Below are 14,286 nucleotides of genomic sequence, written 5' to 3'. Positions count from 1 at the left end.
GCTCCAAATTAGGGACAGTCCCTCAAAATCAGGGAGAGTTGGGAGCTATGCCACAGCAATGTCACAGACAGGATTATTGTTAATTATTAAAATCCAGCTCCTTATCAGTATCTGATTTCTTTTTTTTTTGCTTCCAGTATTGGTGTCTGTGAAAACAAATGTCTGAACATTGTGCCAAACAAGTCAATGTAATTAATGTTACTTTTTTCTGTTTAATGAAAGGGATTATTTTGGCTGGTTGAGACAGGCGTGCTCTAGATGAGATGTATTTATCCATGATGTTGCTGTTCTAGCCTTCTTTTATATGCTTAAACTAAGCAGTGCTTGGCTGTTCTCTTTCAGCATGGACTATGAAGCTGCCCAGCTGGAAAATCAACATGTGCACAGCGTCTATGAGAGCACAGCTCCGTACTTCAATGAAGTGCAGAGTAAAGCTTGGCCGAAGGTTCGACAGTTTCTGCTGGATCAAAAGCCAGGCAGTCTCATTGTGGATATAGGTAAGGTTCTCATTGTGGTATTGTTACAGTAGATTTATGCTGCCAAAGGATTTTCTTTTTTTTATGCTGAAGTTAGAGGTTGTAACCCCTTCCATATACCCAGTGAATTGACTGGCATCAGGTGATACACAGAGATGCAACAAATCCTCCTACATAATTTGTACCTGTTTATCTGCTGTATTCTCTATAGCCATTCAAAGTCCAGAACGTTTAAAGCTTGTCTGAGCTGTCAGAAAACAGGGAATGGAGCGCTGAAGTTACACTCTGCACAGCTCAGTGAGCAGAGCTCTGAGAGCTGATTGGAGGGAAGTGACATTGCCCCCCCCCCCCTTTCACACAGCACACAGGCACAGAGCTGAGGCTGTCAATCAGCTAGAGATCCCTTCCCTGTCACCTGTTTTCTTTCTCTTGGTGTCAGGAAAAATTGTCAAAAGTGATTTGTGCTGATAGCAGAGGAATAAAGCAGCAGATAGAAATGACACCCAGTGCTCTGGATTGAGACAAGTACACACTATAGAGGGATATGCTTTATTATTTCATGCCTGAGGTTTAAAACCACTTTAAAGTGACACTAAGTTCTATATTTTTTTTAAATCTTTTTAAGTATAAATTCTTAACTCAAGGTACCTTCTATTACTCTCAGCCCTCCAACGAATCTCCTAATTCCATTTTTTTTTTATATTGTGATCTGGTTTCCTACTAGAAGGTGGCTTCATTTATTCTCCAGGGTCCAGTTGTATGTAGGAACGTAGCCACCCTCTCTTGGGCACTCAAGAGGTGGTCTGTGGGATTTGTAGTGTGCATAGTGCGGTGCACATGGCTGCAAATAAAGCGCACTGCACATTTACAAAACAGATAAGTAGAGGTTCGGGAGTCTACAGAGGATGTTACAGGGTGGTAGAAAAACAGAAAGCAAAGGCGGCGGCACATCCAACTTAAAATCTTGATGTTTATTTACAAATCCATAAGAAGAAATGACATGCACTCCCAGTTCAAATAACATTTCATCAGACGCGTTTTACACACCTAACTAGATACAGGTGTCTGAAACGCGTCTGCTGAATTGTTCTTTGAACTGTGAGTGAATGTCATGTCATTTCTTCTCATGGATTTATAAATAAACATCAAGATTTTAAGCTATATGTGCCGCCTCCTTTGCTCTCTTTTGTCTCCACTCCATGGTGGCGGACCCTGGCAGACACCCAGCGCTCTACAGACAGCTACCTGGTTCCACCTATGGTGGTGGAACTTTTGATCGTCTGCCTTAAGCGGTGCAAACCCTTTTGTTGTCTAGTAGAAAAACACAGTAAGAATGTTTAGGTGTATGAATTATTTTGGAAAATTAAGGATATTGTTCAGTGCCACGTTAGGTAACACTTTGGGATTGTTCTCCACAGTGGCCCATGGTGGATCAGTTTTTAGAGGGCTGTTGACAGGCGGCTGGGAGGTGAGGTTGAGGTCGCCTCCTTACCAACTCTTAACCCAAAAAAAGGCAGAACCACCATGCCGCAACTGTGTGCATTGCTGTAAGGTGGCTGTGGCACAGCCCGATTATCTTTAAGGGGCTGTGTTTGATGGCGGTACTGCCCACTGAATTTTACAGGGGGTTTAATTTTTGCCATGGCATGTCTACTGCCCTGAGTGGCTGCATGTCTTTGCTTAGGGGGGTGGTAAAACTGTGTCTCATCCACCTGATTTTATCCACACCCTGGCTGCATGTCTGAATTAAAGGCCCGTACACACGTACCGATCGTTGGCCGAAAAGCTTCGGCCGACGACCGATCTGCCGATTGTAGGCTTGTTAGTATGATGCTTCCGACAGCCGACAGCGCACTTTCGGCCGAAAAGAATCTGTCTTGCAAGCATTAAAATTTTTGTATGCCGACACCAGAGCGGCCGATTGTTCGCCAGTCAGTACAGAATTCGGCCGACAGACAGCAGATTTGCAAGACTGGGCATGCTCAGAAAAGAAAAAACACAGGGAAAGTTAACCATTACATGACATCACTTCTTCAGTCGGCTGTAGTCGGCGGACAAAATTCTTGTGCAGTCTTTTGCACTTTTCAACAGACACCGACAGCCCTGGACAAAAGACGATCGGTACGTGTGTACGGGGCTTAACTCTTACAGGTCTTGCTTCTCCTCCATCCTGTGACGGGTAAGGGGGGGGGGGGGATGAAAGAAGCAGCAGTAGACTGATAAGCTCATCTCTTTGTCACTTCGCTCTTTCGTTTTATCAGCATGCCTCTTGTTAACACATGCACACTGCTGCACAACTGATTGTCTCCTTTGTGCTGCTTCTCCCTTTCCCACAAGTTCTGTTGTACAGTGGAATGTTATAGGCTGATACCAGGTCAAACTTGGGTATCTACATTACTTCGGTTTAAAAAAATACTGTTGATGAGTTATTAACCACTTTACTACCGGAGGATTTTGCTGTCTTCCGTCCAGGCCACTTTTTGCGATTCGGCGCTGTGCGACTTCAACTGACAATTGCGCGGTCGTGCGACGCCGTACACAAACAAAATTTATGTCCTTTTTTTCCCACAAACAGAGCTTTCTTTTGGTGGTATTTGATCACCTGTGCGATTTTTACTTTTTGCGCTATAAACAAAAAAAGAGCGTTTATTTTGAAAAAATAACAATATTTTTAACATTTTTTTATATGAAATTTCCCCCAAAAAAGATGTAAAAACCAATTTTTTTAAAAATTTTTGGCCAATTTGTTTTCTGCTACCTATGTTTGGTAAAAAAAATCGCAATAAGCGTATTTTGATTGGTTTGCGCAAAAGTTATTGCGTTTACTAACAAAGGGAAAGATTTCTGTCATTTTTGGTGTTTTTTTTTTAACGCGTAATGGCGGCGATCTGCGATTTTGTTTGCGGGACTGCGACATTGCGGCGGACAGATCGGACCCTTGACTGACATTTTTGACACTTTTGGGGGTACCAGTGACATTACTGCAGTAATCAGTGCTATATATATGCAAGCGCCGCCCAGAAGGGGGAGTGTCTGACGACGTAGTACTACGTCGTCAGACGATAACGAGCCACTCTGCCGCAGTAATATTACTGTGAGCAGTCGTAAAGTGGTTAATAAATACAGATTTGTGTTGGTTTGTGTCTTTTATATCTGCCTGGAGTTCAGTTTTAAAGTATAACTAGAGACAAAACTTTTTTCCTTTTAGTTTTGGATAGAGTGGTTTTAGTTTTGGATAGAGTGGAGAAGGATTAGACTCTCTGTCAATTTTTTTAGCTCTTTGTGCCCCTGGGAGATTCCCCCTCACTATTTGTCCTATTTACTATTCTCAATGAAAGTGAAAGTAAAAGAAAATTCCAAATTTTGGGTTGTCCCCAAAAAAGTAATAGAGGGGGGAATCTTCCAATGGGGACACTAGTTCTGGAGACGTTGGGGTCCCCAGGGAATTCCCTTAATTTGCAGGGATTTCCACTCATTTCCTGTTTGGCTGTGGGACAGGAAGTGAAGGGAATTCTCCCCAATGGGACACAGATTTCACAAAAAAATCTGACAGGAGTTATACCCCTCTCTTGCCCTATCCAAAATGGAAAAAAAAAAGTTTTTTGCCTATAGTTCTACTTTAAAGCTCCATTAACACTTGCCTGCACACTAAGCTGAAACGGTTTATTGTGGGCAGCAGTTTGTTTTGGACTGCAGTGTGATGCACATTTTACACAGCTCCTTTTTTGGGGGGGAACTTTATCTAAGGTGTACAAACTGACAATATATCTATTTAGGGACATGCAGGCAGGTGAGGCAGAGCCATGAACATAAAAAAAAAAAAGAAAAACGATCGAGCTTCAAGGGTCGTAGCTCGGGGACCTGGGATCACAGAGACCCTTTGGGGCTCCTAGCACCTATGGTTTCGGGGATAAGGGGCTCCTTGCGTAGCCTGTCAGAAGCTACATACAACACTAGGGTGACCAGATGCCCCCGATTTCCGGGGACAGTCCCCAGACTGAGGACACTGTCACCGGACCAAGTGTGTCCCCGCTTATGTCCCCAGATTCAGGGGCGGTGTACCAATTGCTGACAGCCTAGCAGTACATTCAGCAGTGTGACCATCCATCCAGCACAGTGAGAGTGAGTGGAGCAGATCTGTCAAATCGAAGCTCTGATGTCGGGGATGGGCGGGTTGATATGTGGAGCTCCTCCTCCCTTTTATCCACAGCCAGTCAGCAGGCAGTATAACACTCCTCCCCCCGCCCCTCTCCAGCCCACCACATTTGACTGTGAGCAGGGCTAAATGTGGGCACCAGAAGGGAGATGCAAGAAGGTATGACTAAAATTAGAGAAAGCACTGTCACATATAATGCTGGTCGGCCGCAGTGAATTCTAGATATCTGTGTGTTCAGGCAGTGTGCAGGTTACCAATTAGCCTCCTCTCCCCTCACTCCTTATGTTTTTTTTTTTAATCTGCCTAACCTGCCTGATACACTGATAAGAAGAGCTGCAGTAGCATTCTCTTAAATCAGGGACACAATGCTGTTAACCATTTCAGCTTCTATTCAGCTATTTAGCCAGAGCTCTGTGTGTGCTGCATGTTTTTTTTATGTTTTTTGGAGGATTTACTGTTGGTTCAGGCTAGAAGCTTCGGAGACCCATTAACTGTTTACTGTCCGCCACTAATCTTGAGCAGTTAACTGTTTGTAAGACAATTTTTTTTGGAAATTGAATGTGCTGCTGTCTTCTGTCACTTGTTTGTACTTTCAAAGGAGGATTACTGACTTGATCTTGCAGAGCTGGTTTAAATATAGTGGAGCAGCCCTGCAATACTATACACTTTTACACTAGGTTTCAGCCATAAACTCAGTCCATCTCCTGAATCAATCATGTCTGCAATCTCTGACCATCTCCTTAAATATGTCTGCAATCTCTGACCATCTCCTGTATCATATCTGCAGTCTCTGACTATCTCCTGTACCATATCTGCAGTCTCTGACCAACTCCTGTACCATATCTGCAGTCTCTGACTATCTCCTGTACCATATCTGCAGTCTCTGACCAACTCCTGTACCATATCTGCAGTCTCTGACTATCTCCTGTACCATATCTGCAGTCTCTGACCAACTCCTGTACCATGTCTGCAGTCTCTGACCATCTCCTGTGTCATGTCTGCAGTCTCTGACCATCTTCTGTGTCATGTCTGCAGTCTCTGACCATCCCCTGTAGTGTCTGTCTAGTATGTGGGTGATGTGAGGTGTATAGGTTTTATACAGGCTGCGTGTGAGTGACCTTACACAGACACACCCACACACAGAAAAAAATATTCACACATATACTGACAAAACATTTACACACACAAAAAAAAAAAATTACATGTATACTGTGATTACATACAGAAAAAAATAGGCAATAGCCCTGCCCTCTGTACGTAGTGCCCTCTGCGCTTAGCATCCTCCTGCACCCTGCACGTAGCATCCTCCTGCACGCTGCACATAGCACCGGCATACAGGGGTACATTCTGCTACTCTTCCTGAGTATGGCGATACCACATGTGTGAGACTTTTACACAGCCTGGCCACATACTGTACATAGGCCAAGTAGCAACCCCAGGTGTTCTAGAAGCAAAAATTACACATATAATTTCCTGATTACCTATCACACTTTTGAAGGCCCTGGAGCACCAGGACAATGGAAACTAGGGATGCACCGAAATGAAAATTTTGGGCCGAAACCTAAAATGCAGGATGCCATTGGCCGAAAACCGAAACCGAAAATGACTTTTTCCCCCAAATAATTTTAAAATAGATAGAACAGGGGCATACGCCAAAAAACAGGCAGCGACGTACACCTGTCGCTGCCACCCTGTCACAGTATATGTACTGTGATGGGTTGGCAAGAGGTTAATTTAATTACCAATGGTATTTGTATTATGCAACATGAGGGGGTTAATGTATTGTCACTGCTGCATTAGTGACCGACCAGTGGCAGTTAATTAACCCCTTTGTGCTGCATTAGTGCAACCAGTATCAGTGTTAATTAACACTGGTTGCACTGATACTGGTTGCACTAATGCAGCACAAAGGGGTTAATTAACTGCCACTGGTCGGTCACTAATTCATCAGTGACCAGCAGTGACAATACATTAACCCCCTCATGCTGCATAATTAATACAAATACCAATGGTAAGCTGCCTCAGCTATCACCCCCCTTCCCCCCCGCATCAGCCTCAGCGTCCCTCTCCTACTCACTCAGCTCCTCCGGTCATGGTGTCCATTATTCAAAAGTCCCGCCTCCCGGTGATGTCACTACTACTACGATCTGTACATGAATGAAGTGACACACCGGGCGGGCGAGCGGCCGCTAATAGCTGTCACTATGTGAGCCCTTCACTTCTCTTCAATTCCCTGACACTCCGGGCGAGAGGGCGGGGCGAGCGGCCGCTAATAGATAGAACTATGTGATCCTTCCCTGTCAATAGCTGTAACTATGTGAGCCTTTCACTTCCTTGTCAGGCATGTATCTCCTCTGACAGGGAAGTGAAGGGCTCACATAGTTACAGCTATTAGCGGCCGCTCCCCCCGCCCGGTGTCAGATCAGATCTCATTCACACCCAGTCCCGCTGAGCTGACAAGGAAGGATCACATAGTTCTATCTATTAGCGGCCGCTCGCCCCACCCTCCCGCCTCCATTCATACACAGATCGTAGTAGGGACATCATTGAGAGGCGGGCGGCCGACCAGAGGCGGGACTTTTAAAACCTGACCTGCGCTGCGCCCTCCTCCTTCCTCACGGCGGCCATATTAATTTCGGCACTGTTAACCCATTATCGGCCGAAATGAGGCTCATTTTCGGCCGATAATTTCGGTGGCCGAAATTACGGTGCATCCCTAATGGAAACGCTCAAAAAATGTCCCCATTTTGGAAAGCAAAGACCCCAACACATAATCTAAGAGCCATAATGAGTCTTTTGAACAGTAGAGGCAGTAGAGAGGTCCAGAAGTAGTACAGAATACTGTCCATTGGTGTTAGCCGTAAGTAGGTCGTTTGTGAGTTCAAGCAGAGCAGTTTCCGTGGAATGTTGAGGGTGAAATCCAGACTAAAGGGGATCAAGAAGTTTGTTCTTAGATAGTCACTCAGTTGGTTATAGACCAGTTGTTCAAGGAGTTTGGAGGAGAAGGGGAGCAAGGAGATAGGGCGTAGATTGTAAAGATTGGTGGGGGTCCACTGAGAGCTTTTTAAGGAAGGGAGTGACTAGCGCATGTTTTAGAGAGTTGGGGAAGATGCCAGAAGAGAGAGTCAGAGGGTGATCATAGCATTTGCGAGGGAGCAGGATCCAGGGGGCAGGTGGCTAGATGGGTGTTAGAAAACAGTCCAGCAACCTCATTAATACTAGCAGGGTTGAACAGGGGAAGTAATGATTGTACCTGTGGACATGGCGTGTTAAGTGGTGGAGGTTTCTGCACATTGGAGGTCTCCTTGCGAATTGTATCAATGTTTTTTTTAAGTGATTGACTATCTCCTGGGCAGTGAGTGAGTTAGAGGGTGGAGTCTGTGGAGGATAGAGTAGAGAGTTAAAGGCAGAGAAGAGTTGAAGGGGACTAGATGAGAATGTGTGAATAAGCGTGAAAAAATAAATTTTCTTGGCAGTGAGGAGACAGGAATAGTATTTAAGGAGAGCATATATATATTGGTTGAAGTCTTCCGGGGACTTAGTCTTATGCCACAAGTGCTCAAGAGCGCGGCTACATTTTCTGAGGCTTCAGATGTCATCTGTTTGCCAGGGTTGTAGTGGTCAGGGCCAAATTCTGCATGTAGTGAGGGGAGCGAGCTTGTCTAAGGAGGATGAACGTGGGCTGTTATATATGAAAGTGGCAAGGTTGGGCATGACAGGGGTGAGATTTTGTTATATAGATGGTTAGTAGCTAAGTAGAGAAGAGAAGGGTTGAGGTGGTGAAGGTTTCTACGGGTAACTGTTAAGCGGTTAGAGGGAGAGGTGGAAGACCGGGAGAGAGCGAAACTAATTATGGTGGTGATCAGAGAGTGGGAGAGGATTGTTGGAGAGGTTACATGGAGTGTATAGATAGGAGTAGACAAGGTCAAGGTTGTTGCCATTGGAGTGTGTTGGAGCCTGTATCCATTGCTTCAGGTCATGAGACTGAGAAGTTTAGGAGCAGTAGTAGTATTAGCATTAAAAGGGATGTTGAAGTCACCGATAATGATTGTGGGGATTTCAGAAGAGAGAAAGTAGGGTAGCCAGGCAGAGAAGTCATCAAGGAAGGTTGATATCAGTCCAGGGGGCCGGTAGATGACAACAATTCTTAGAAAAACAGGAGAAAATAAACAAATACAATGTGCCTCGAAAGAGGAGAATGTCAGAGAGGGAGGTGGGTGAAGTACCTGATAGGTGCTTCATGGGCCTAGAAGGATTCCCACTTCACCTCCCTTCCATCCACTTGGTCTGGGAGTGAGTCCAGAGAAGGCCACCATGGGAGAGGGAAGCAGGAGAAGTAGTATCGGAATCATGAAGCCAGGTTTCAGTAATTGCGAGTAGTTTGAAGGAATTTGTAATAGAGGACATGGAGGGAGTTTATTACAGACAGAGCAGGCATTCCAGAGGGCACAGGAGAAGGGGAGGCTGGTATTGGGAAGAAGAGGAATGGAGACTAGGTTCTGTGGGTTGCGGCTGCTGCCAGAGGATGTAGGGTGGTGGGAGCGTGGGGAAAAGCCAAATGGAGGCCCAGGGTTTGGGGATATGTCACCAGAGGTAAGGAGAAGCAGGAGGGTGAGGGAGGTAATGTGGGAGTGTGATTTATACGAAGGGACATGCCCTAGAGTCCTGGAGGTTTTATCAGTATATGGATGTAGAATTAGCAAGAGTTGGTAGGAGAAGTAATAGGGAGAGGACAGAGGGTAGGGTGATATGTATGTATGTGTGTGTGTGTGTGTGTGTGTGTGTGTGTGTATATAAATATATATATATATATATATATATATATATATATATATATATATATATATATTGTGACAGGAAGTCAGGTAAATCTGTGGGTGTTGTCTCAGACGGGAGATACATTTCTGCCTTGTTTAGACAATTCACCAATTACTATCAGGTGTCGGCTGCAGAGGTAGCCAGAAAGGTTTAAGGACGTTGGAAAGCTTCAGCTATTCAGAATGAGGCAATTAAGGCCTCTATAAGTTATTCAAAGGATGACTACTGATTGCTGCATCCTGAGGCTTTGTGCGTTAAGGAGAGCAGTGAGCTGAGAAAGACTTCTGAAGGTGAGGTGGTGTTGATTTTTTCTGTGTGAAAAGAAAACAAATAGACTATTGGTTTTCTGCTGTATGACCAGCAGTGTCTGCCCAGCAGTAAGTTGGGACAGACACCATAGGTAGGTTCCTGTGTTGTGAAGGTAGACGCCCCAAGTGGCCAGGGTTTATTTTATGTTTGTTTGATTTATGCTGTTTGGATGCTTGCACTTGTTTCCAGCAAATTGGAAGAATAAACCATAGACCGTTGTTTTCAACCACTCCTCGGCTGTCTCTCTGTGTAACGAACCCACCCCAGGGGTCACCCACACCCGCTACCGAGCTAACCCCTTACACATGGTGGAGTGCCGCGGGCAGTTAAAGTAAACTCAAAATGGAGGAGTTACTGAAACAACTGGCTATAGCAAATGCAAATCAACAGCAAGCAAATGCAAATCAACAGCAGGCAAATGCAAATCAACAGCAGACAAATGCGGGTTTTCAGCGGAGCCTTGCAGCTCAACAACAGGCTCACCAAGAGAGCATTGCAGGCCTGGAACAGAGACACCAGCAGCAAATGGAGGCCATTGTGAAAAAGCTTCAGAGACAGCAGACCGAGGCTGGGAGTCAGGCTAGTAACATACCGACTTTTTGGGTAAGCCATTTATTGCCAAAGATAACTGCAGATGATGACCCTGAGATGTTTCTGACCACGTTTGAAAGAACAGCGGAGAAAGAGAGTTGGCCTAAAGAACAGTTATTATTGGGACTACTGTTAATGTTTGGCGAGAGGTAGCAGGTGTGGGTGACCCCTGGGGTGGGTTCGTTACACTGCTCTCCTTAACGCACAAAGCCTCAGGATGCAGCAATCTGTAGTCATCCTCTGGATACCTTATAGAGGCCTTAATTGCCTCATTCTGAATAGCTGAAGCTTTCCAACGTCCTTAAACCTTTCTGGCTACCTCTGCAGCCGACACCTGATAATAATTGGTGAATTGTCTAAACAAGGCAGAAATGTATCTCCCGTCTGTGACAACACCCACAGATTTACCTTACTTCCTGTCACAATATATAATATAAGCTGTGGGGTGGAGAAGAGGGGTGAAGGTAAGTGAGTTTGAGAAGAGAGGACACCATTGCCAGAAGGAGTGGTGGAAAGCGCATGTTACAGAGTGGGAAAAGAACTGAATAGAGCAATAGGGCCACCTGTAGCCTGTTTGGTTCTTGTTGGTGTAGTTTGCTCGCTTCGTGCAGAGCTTGAAGTGCATATCACTTGTAGAAAGAATCACTTAAAGAAAGAAGCCTTAAGGAAAGATGCCCTGCAACGTGCTCCTCCAGCAATGTGCTGACCCCTTAAGGGTGCACTAAATTTATACTGGTATAAGGGTGGGGGTGGAAATTCAATAATTAATTATGAGTGAATATAAGGATGCCTAATAACCAGACTAGCAAGAGGCAAGACAGGCTATAAAGATAAGGTCTGCACATAAAACATGGTAAGACACTTCAGAAGAACAAAAACATCATGGTAATGCACACAGGGCAACAGATCGAAAAGGCCACTTACCAAAAACCACAGATACATAGAGAGAGTAAACAGGTCAAGTTGCAGTTAAAGGTGGATGTATTTCAGCAGACTTATACCTGAAACCGCATTACACCCCAAGTATTGGTGCCAGTTTACGCAGTAATAGCCCCTAGTAATGGTGCCAGTTTAGGCAGTAATAACCCCTAGTATTGGTGCCAGTTTACGCAGTAGTAAAGCCTAGTATTGATGCCATGCTCTCAGCGCAGAGGAGGTAGGGAAGAATAGTAAGGCCTGCCAACCACAGTGATGAAAGAGTTAAGGACAGCCGCTACAGTGGCAGAGGTCTTAACACTTTTTTCTCAACTTCGTGGGAGATCATTATGATTTCCTGCGGGTCTCCTGATGCGCTACAGTACAGCACACCTCTCCATTCGGGACTCCTTCCCTCTGCCATGGAGAAACTAAGAGTGAAGGCTGCTACAGCGCACCTCTCCAACCTGGACTCATCCCTCTACAGTAGGGGTGCCCACAGGAGCGAGGGCCACTTTAGTGATTTGGTAACTGGTTGCGGGCCACAATGGGCGGAGCAGGCAGATGACAGGTCCGTGTCCACTCAGCATTTGCAGAACAGACACGGACACAGCCCACTCTACTTTCTGAGCCCTCCGATCCGATCCCCCCAGACAGAAGGGGACAGATCCCCTTCTGTTTTTTTAAGTGGATCATATTGGAGATAGGCAGGTGTCTATTTACATCTGCCAATCTATAGAGGTGAATGGAGGGTCAGGTGGACCTGATCGTGTGAAAGGCTGCTTTCATGCAGATGCACTGCGTTTTACCTGCACCTCAACTGACCTCAATCTTCACTTATTCCTCAAGATTGCTGCAGGTATCTCTGGCTGCTGCTGTCCCCCAGGCGGGTATAGCTGGTGGCTGCTGCTGGCTGTCCTCCAGGGCGGGTACTGCTGGCTGGTACTGCTGGCGGGTACTGCTGGCGGGTACTGCTGGTGGGTACTGCTGGTGGGTACTGCTGGCTGGTACTGCTGGCTTGGGACAGCTGGTTCCTCTGAGACACCAATGGAGTGTGACAGGAGCGGCACTGGAGGAAGCATGCACCGATGCTTCCCGTACCGCTCCTCTCACAGTACATTTGATATCACTCTGCCTGTGATAGGAGCCGGAACTATACAGAAAGAATCGGCTCTGCTTCCTCTAGTGCAGGTTCCGTTCACCACAGTAATGCTCAGGGATGGTGGATTGGATGATGCCACTGGAATGTTTTTTTTTCTCAACAAAAGTGGAATTACGCTTTAATTATGCATCACAACTGAGTTGAATTTTAGCTCCTGGCCTTATGACTTTGCACTGTTCTAGTTTCACTGTCAGATTGGTGCTATGAATTTTACGTTTGGCACGATAAGAACACCTGACCAGAATGTTCACATACCTTAACAACTGCTGTTCTTAAAAAAAAAACAAGACCACTAGCAACCAGGGGCATAGGACAAGGGATCTCAGTAACCTTCGCCAGGACTGGAAGTACTGCAACAGCAGACAAGTCACCTAAGCAGCCCCATAGCATTTCTGGCCGTGGCCATCTTGAGTAAGGGCAAATGATTAATTTAGCATCTACTTCTCTAATCAATCTGTCCTTAGCTCAGGCATGCATACAGGAGACTGTGCTTAGCTGAGAAAACTCCTCCTCCTCTTCTGAAGAATCCTGGGATGTATGACTTTATTTTTCCTAGGAAAGAAACCAGGAAGTAATGGAAGAAATGTAAGAAAAACAAGTTTAAAACAAGTAAATATGATACACTTTCCTATTTACTAATGCTAGAAGCATGAGGATGAAAAAGAAAATCAATGTTGATTGGGAAAATGAAGTTCCACTTTAATTGTGATGTCACATGACCAAAGCATTTGGGAAATGCTATGCTATGCTTTGCCATAGGTAATCTTATTGTTAGACTGGCCATAGATGGAGCAAATTACCTTCCTGCAACTCACTTCCACTGTGTTCTCCCAGGCGACGGTGGGGATAGCCATGCCCACAGGGAGAAGACCGTGATTACTGCTAGTTGCTATAACAGCCACTAACAAGATAATTGCATACAATCCGGCAGGCTGGTTGTACCGAAGTTGATCGATCAATCGGTACATTCTGCCTGCTCATACACGGTTCAAATCTTGGCCAGTTCCTGCTGAACTGGCAGAGATCCGAACTGTCTATGGCCAGCTTTACAGCCTCTTTATTCCAGGTGCACTTTGGTTTATTGTTAACAAGGGGTAGAGTGTCAGTCCAGAGTTTGGATTTAACTATGTAAAAAAACTTCTGGTCTCCCACAGTAACTCATAGACACCAACCCAAACATCAATAATGTACAACAAAATCTTTATTCCCATAATTGTACCCCACAATTAAAATTTATATTAACTACATCACCAGGAACTGATGAGTAGAACTGCAAACTCAGAAATAATCAAAGAACTCCAATAAAAAAAAGAAATGTGTTTAAATCAAAATACTGTATTCCATAAACATAAACTTGATTTTCCGTACTGGAATTTTTGCCACTGGGAATGAGTGGACAGTCGGGACATGGCCTCTACTTTGGATGGTGTGAAGTATAACCAAATGACTCTGGTTATATGGTTTAAGCGGAGTTTCACCCAAAAATGGAAGCTCCGCTTTACTGCCTCCTGCCCTCCTCCGGTGCTACGTTTGGCACCTTTTGGGGGGAGCGGAAACCTGTCAAAAAACAGCTCGGCTTCGGGTGCCGACACCGCGGACTCCCTGGACAGGTATTTGTCCTTTTATTTAAAGTCAACAGCTACAGTATTTTTTCCCCCCAGGCTGGAACTCCGCTTTAACTTCGCTTTGAATACTTTCCTGTTACAAGTTTAATGAATAACCCCTGTATACTTGGATGGCATACCCTATGTTTATCCTCTGCGTCATGAGGCTTCACCTAGAATGAGGCTTCTCCTAATATTGTTTAATTTTTGAGTTAGCAGGACACTGCCAATACTGCTGTAACAAGTTGACTGTTG

General features: G+C 45.1%; 1 protein-coding gene across 1 annotated transcript in view; it reads left to right on the top strand.

Moving 5' to 3' along the window:
- The first annotated feature begins 342 nt into the window (after positions 1-342).
- TRMT9B (tRNA methyltransferase 9B (putative)) overlaps positions 343-14,286 on the top strand; it is an 86,968-nt gene continuing 73,024 nt past the window's right edge. Inside the window, exon 1 of the mRNA XM_082253653.1 lies at positions 343-497. Within this exon, the coding sequence (XP_082109779.1) occupies positions 344-497 (154 nt within the window). The 5' untranslated portion in view covers position 343. The remainder of the gene's footprint in view (positions 498-14,286) is intronic.

This window comes from Pelophylax lessonae (genome assembly GCF_965119305.1).
Source record: "Pelophylax lessonae genome assembly, chromosome: 1".
NCBI lineage: Eukaryota > Metazoa > Chordata > Amphibia > Anura > Ranidae > Pelophylax > Pelophylax lessonae.
This window is presented reverse-complemented; position numbering and strand designations above follow the sequence as displayed.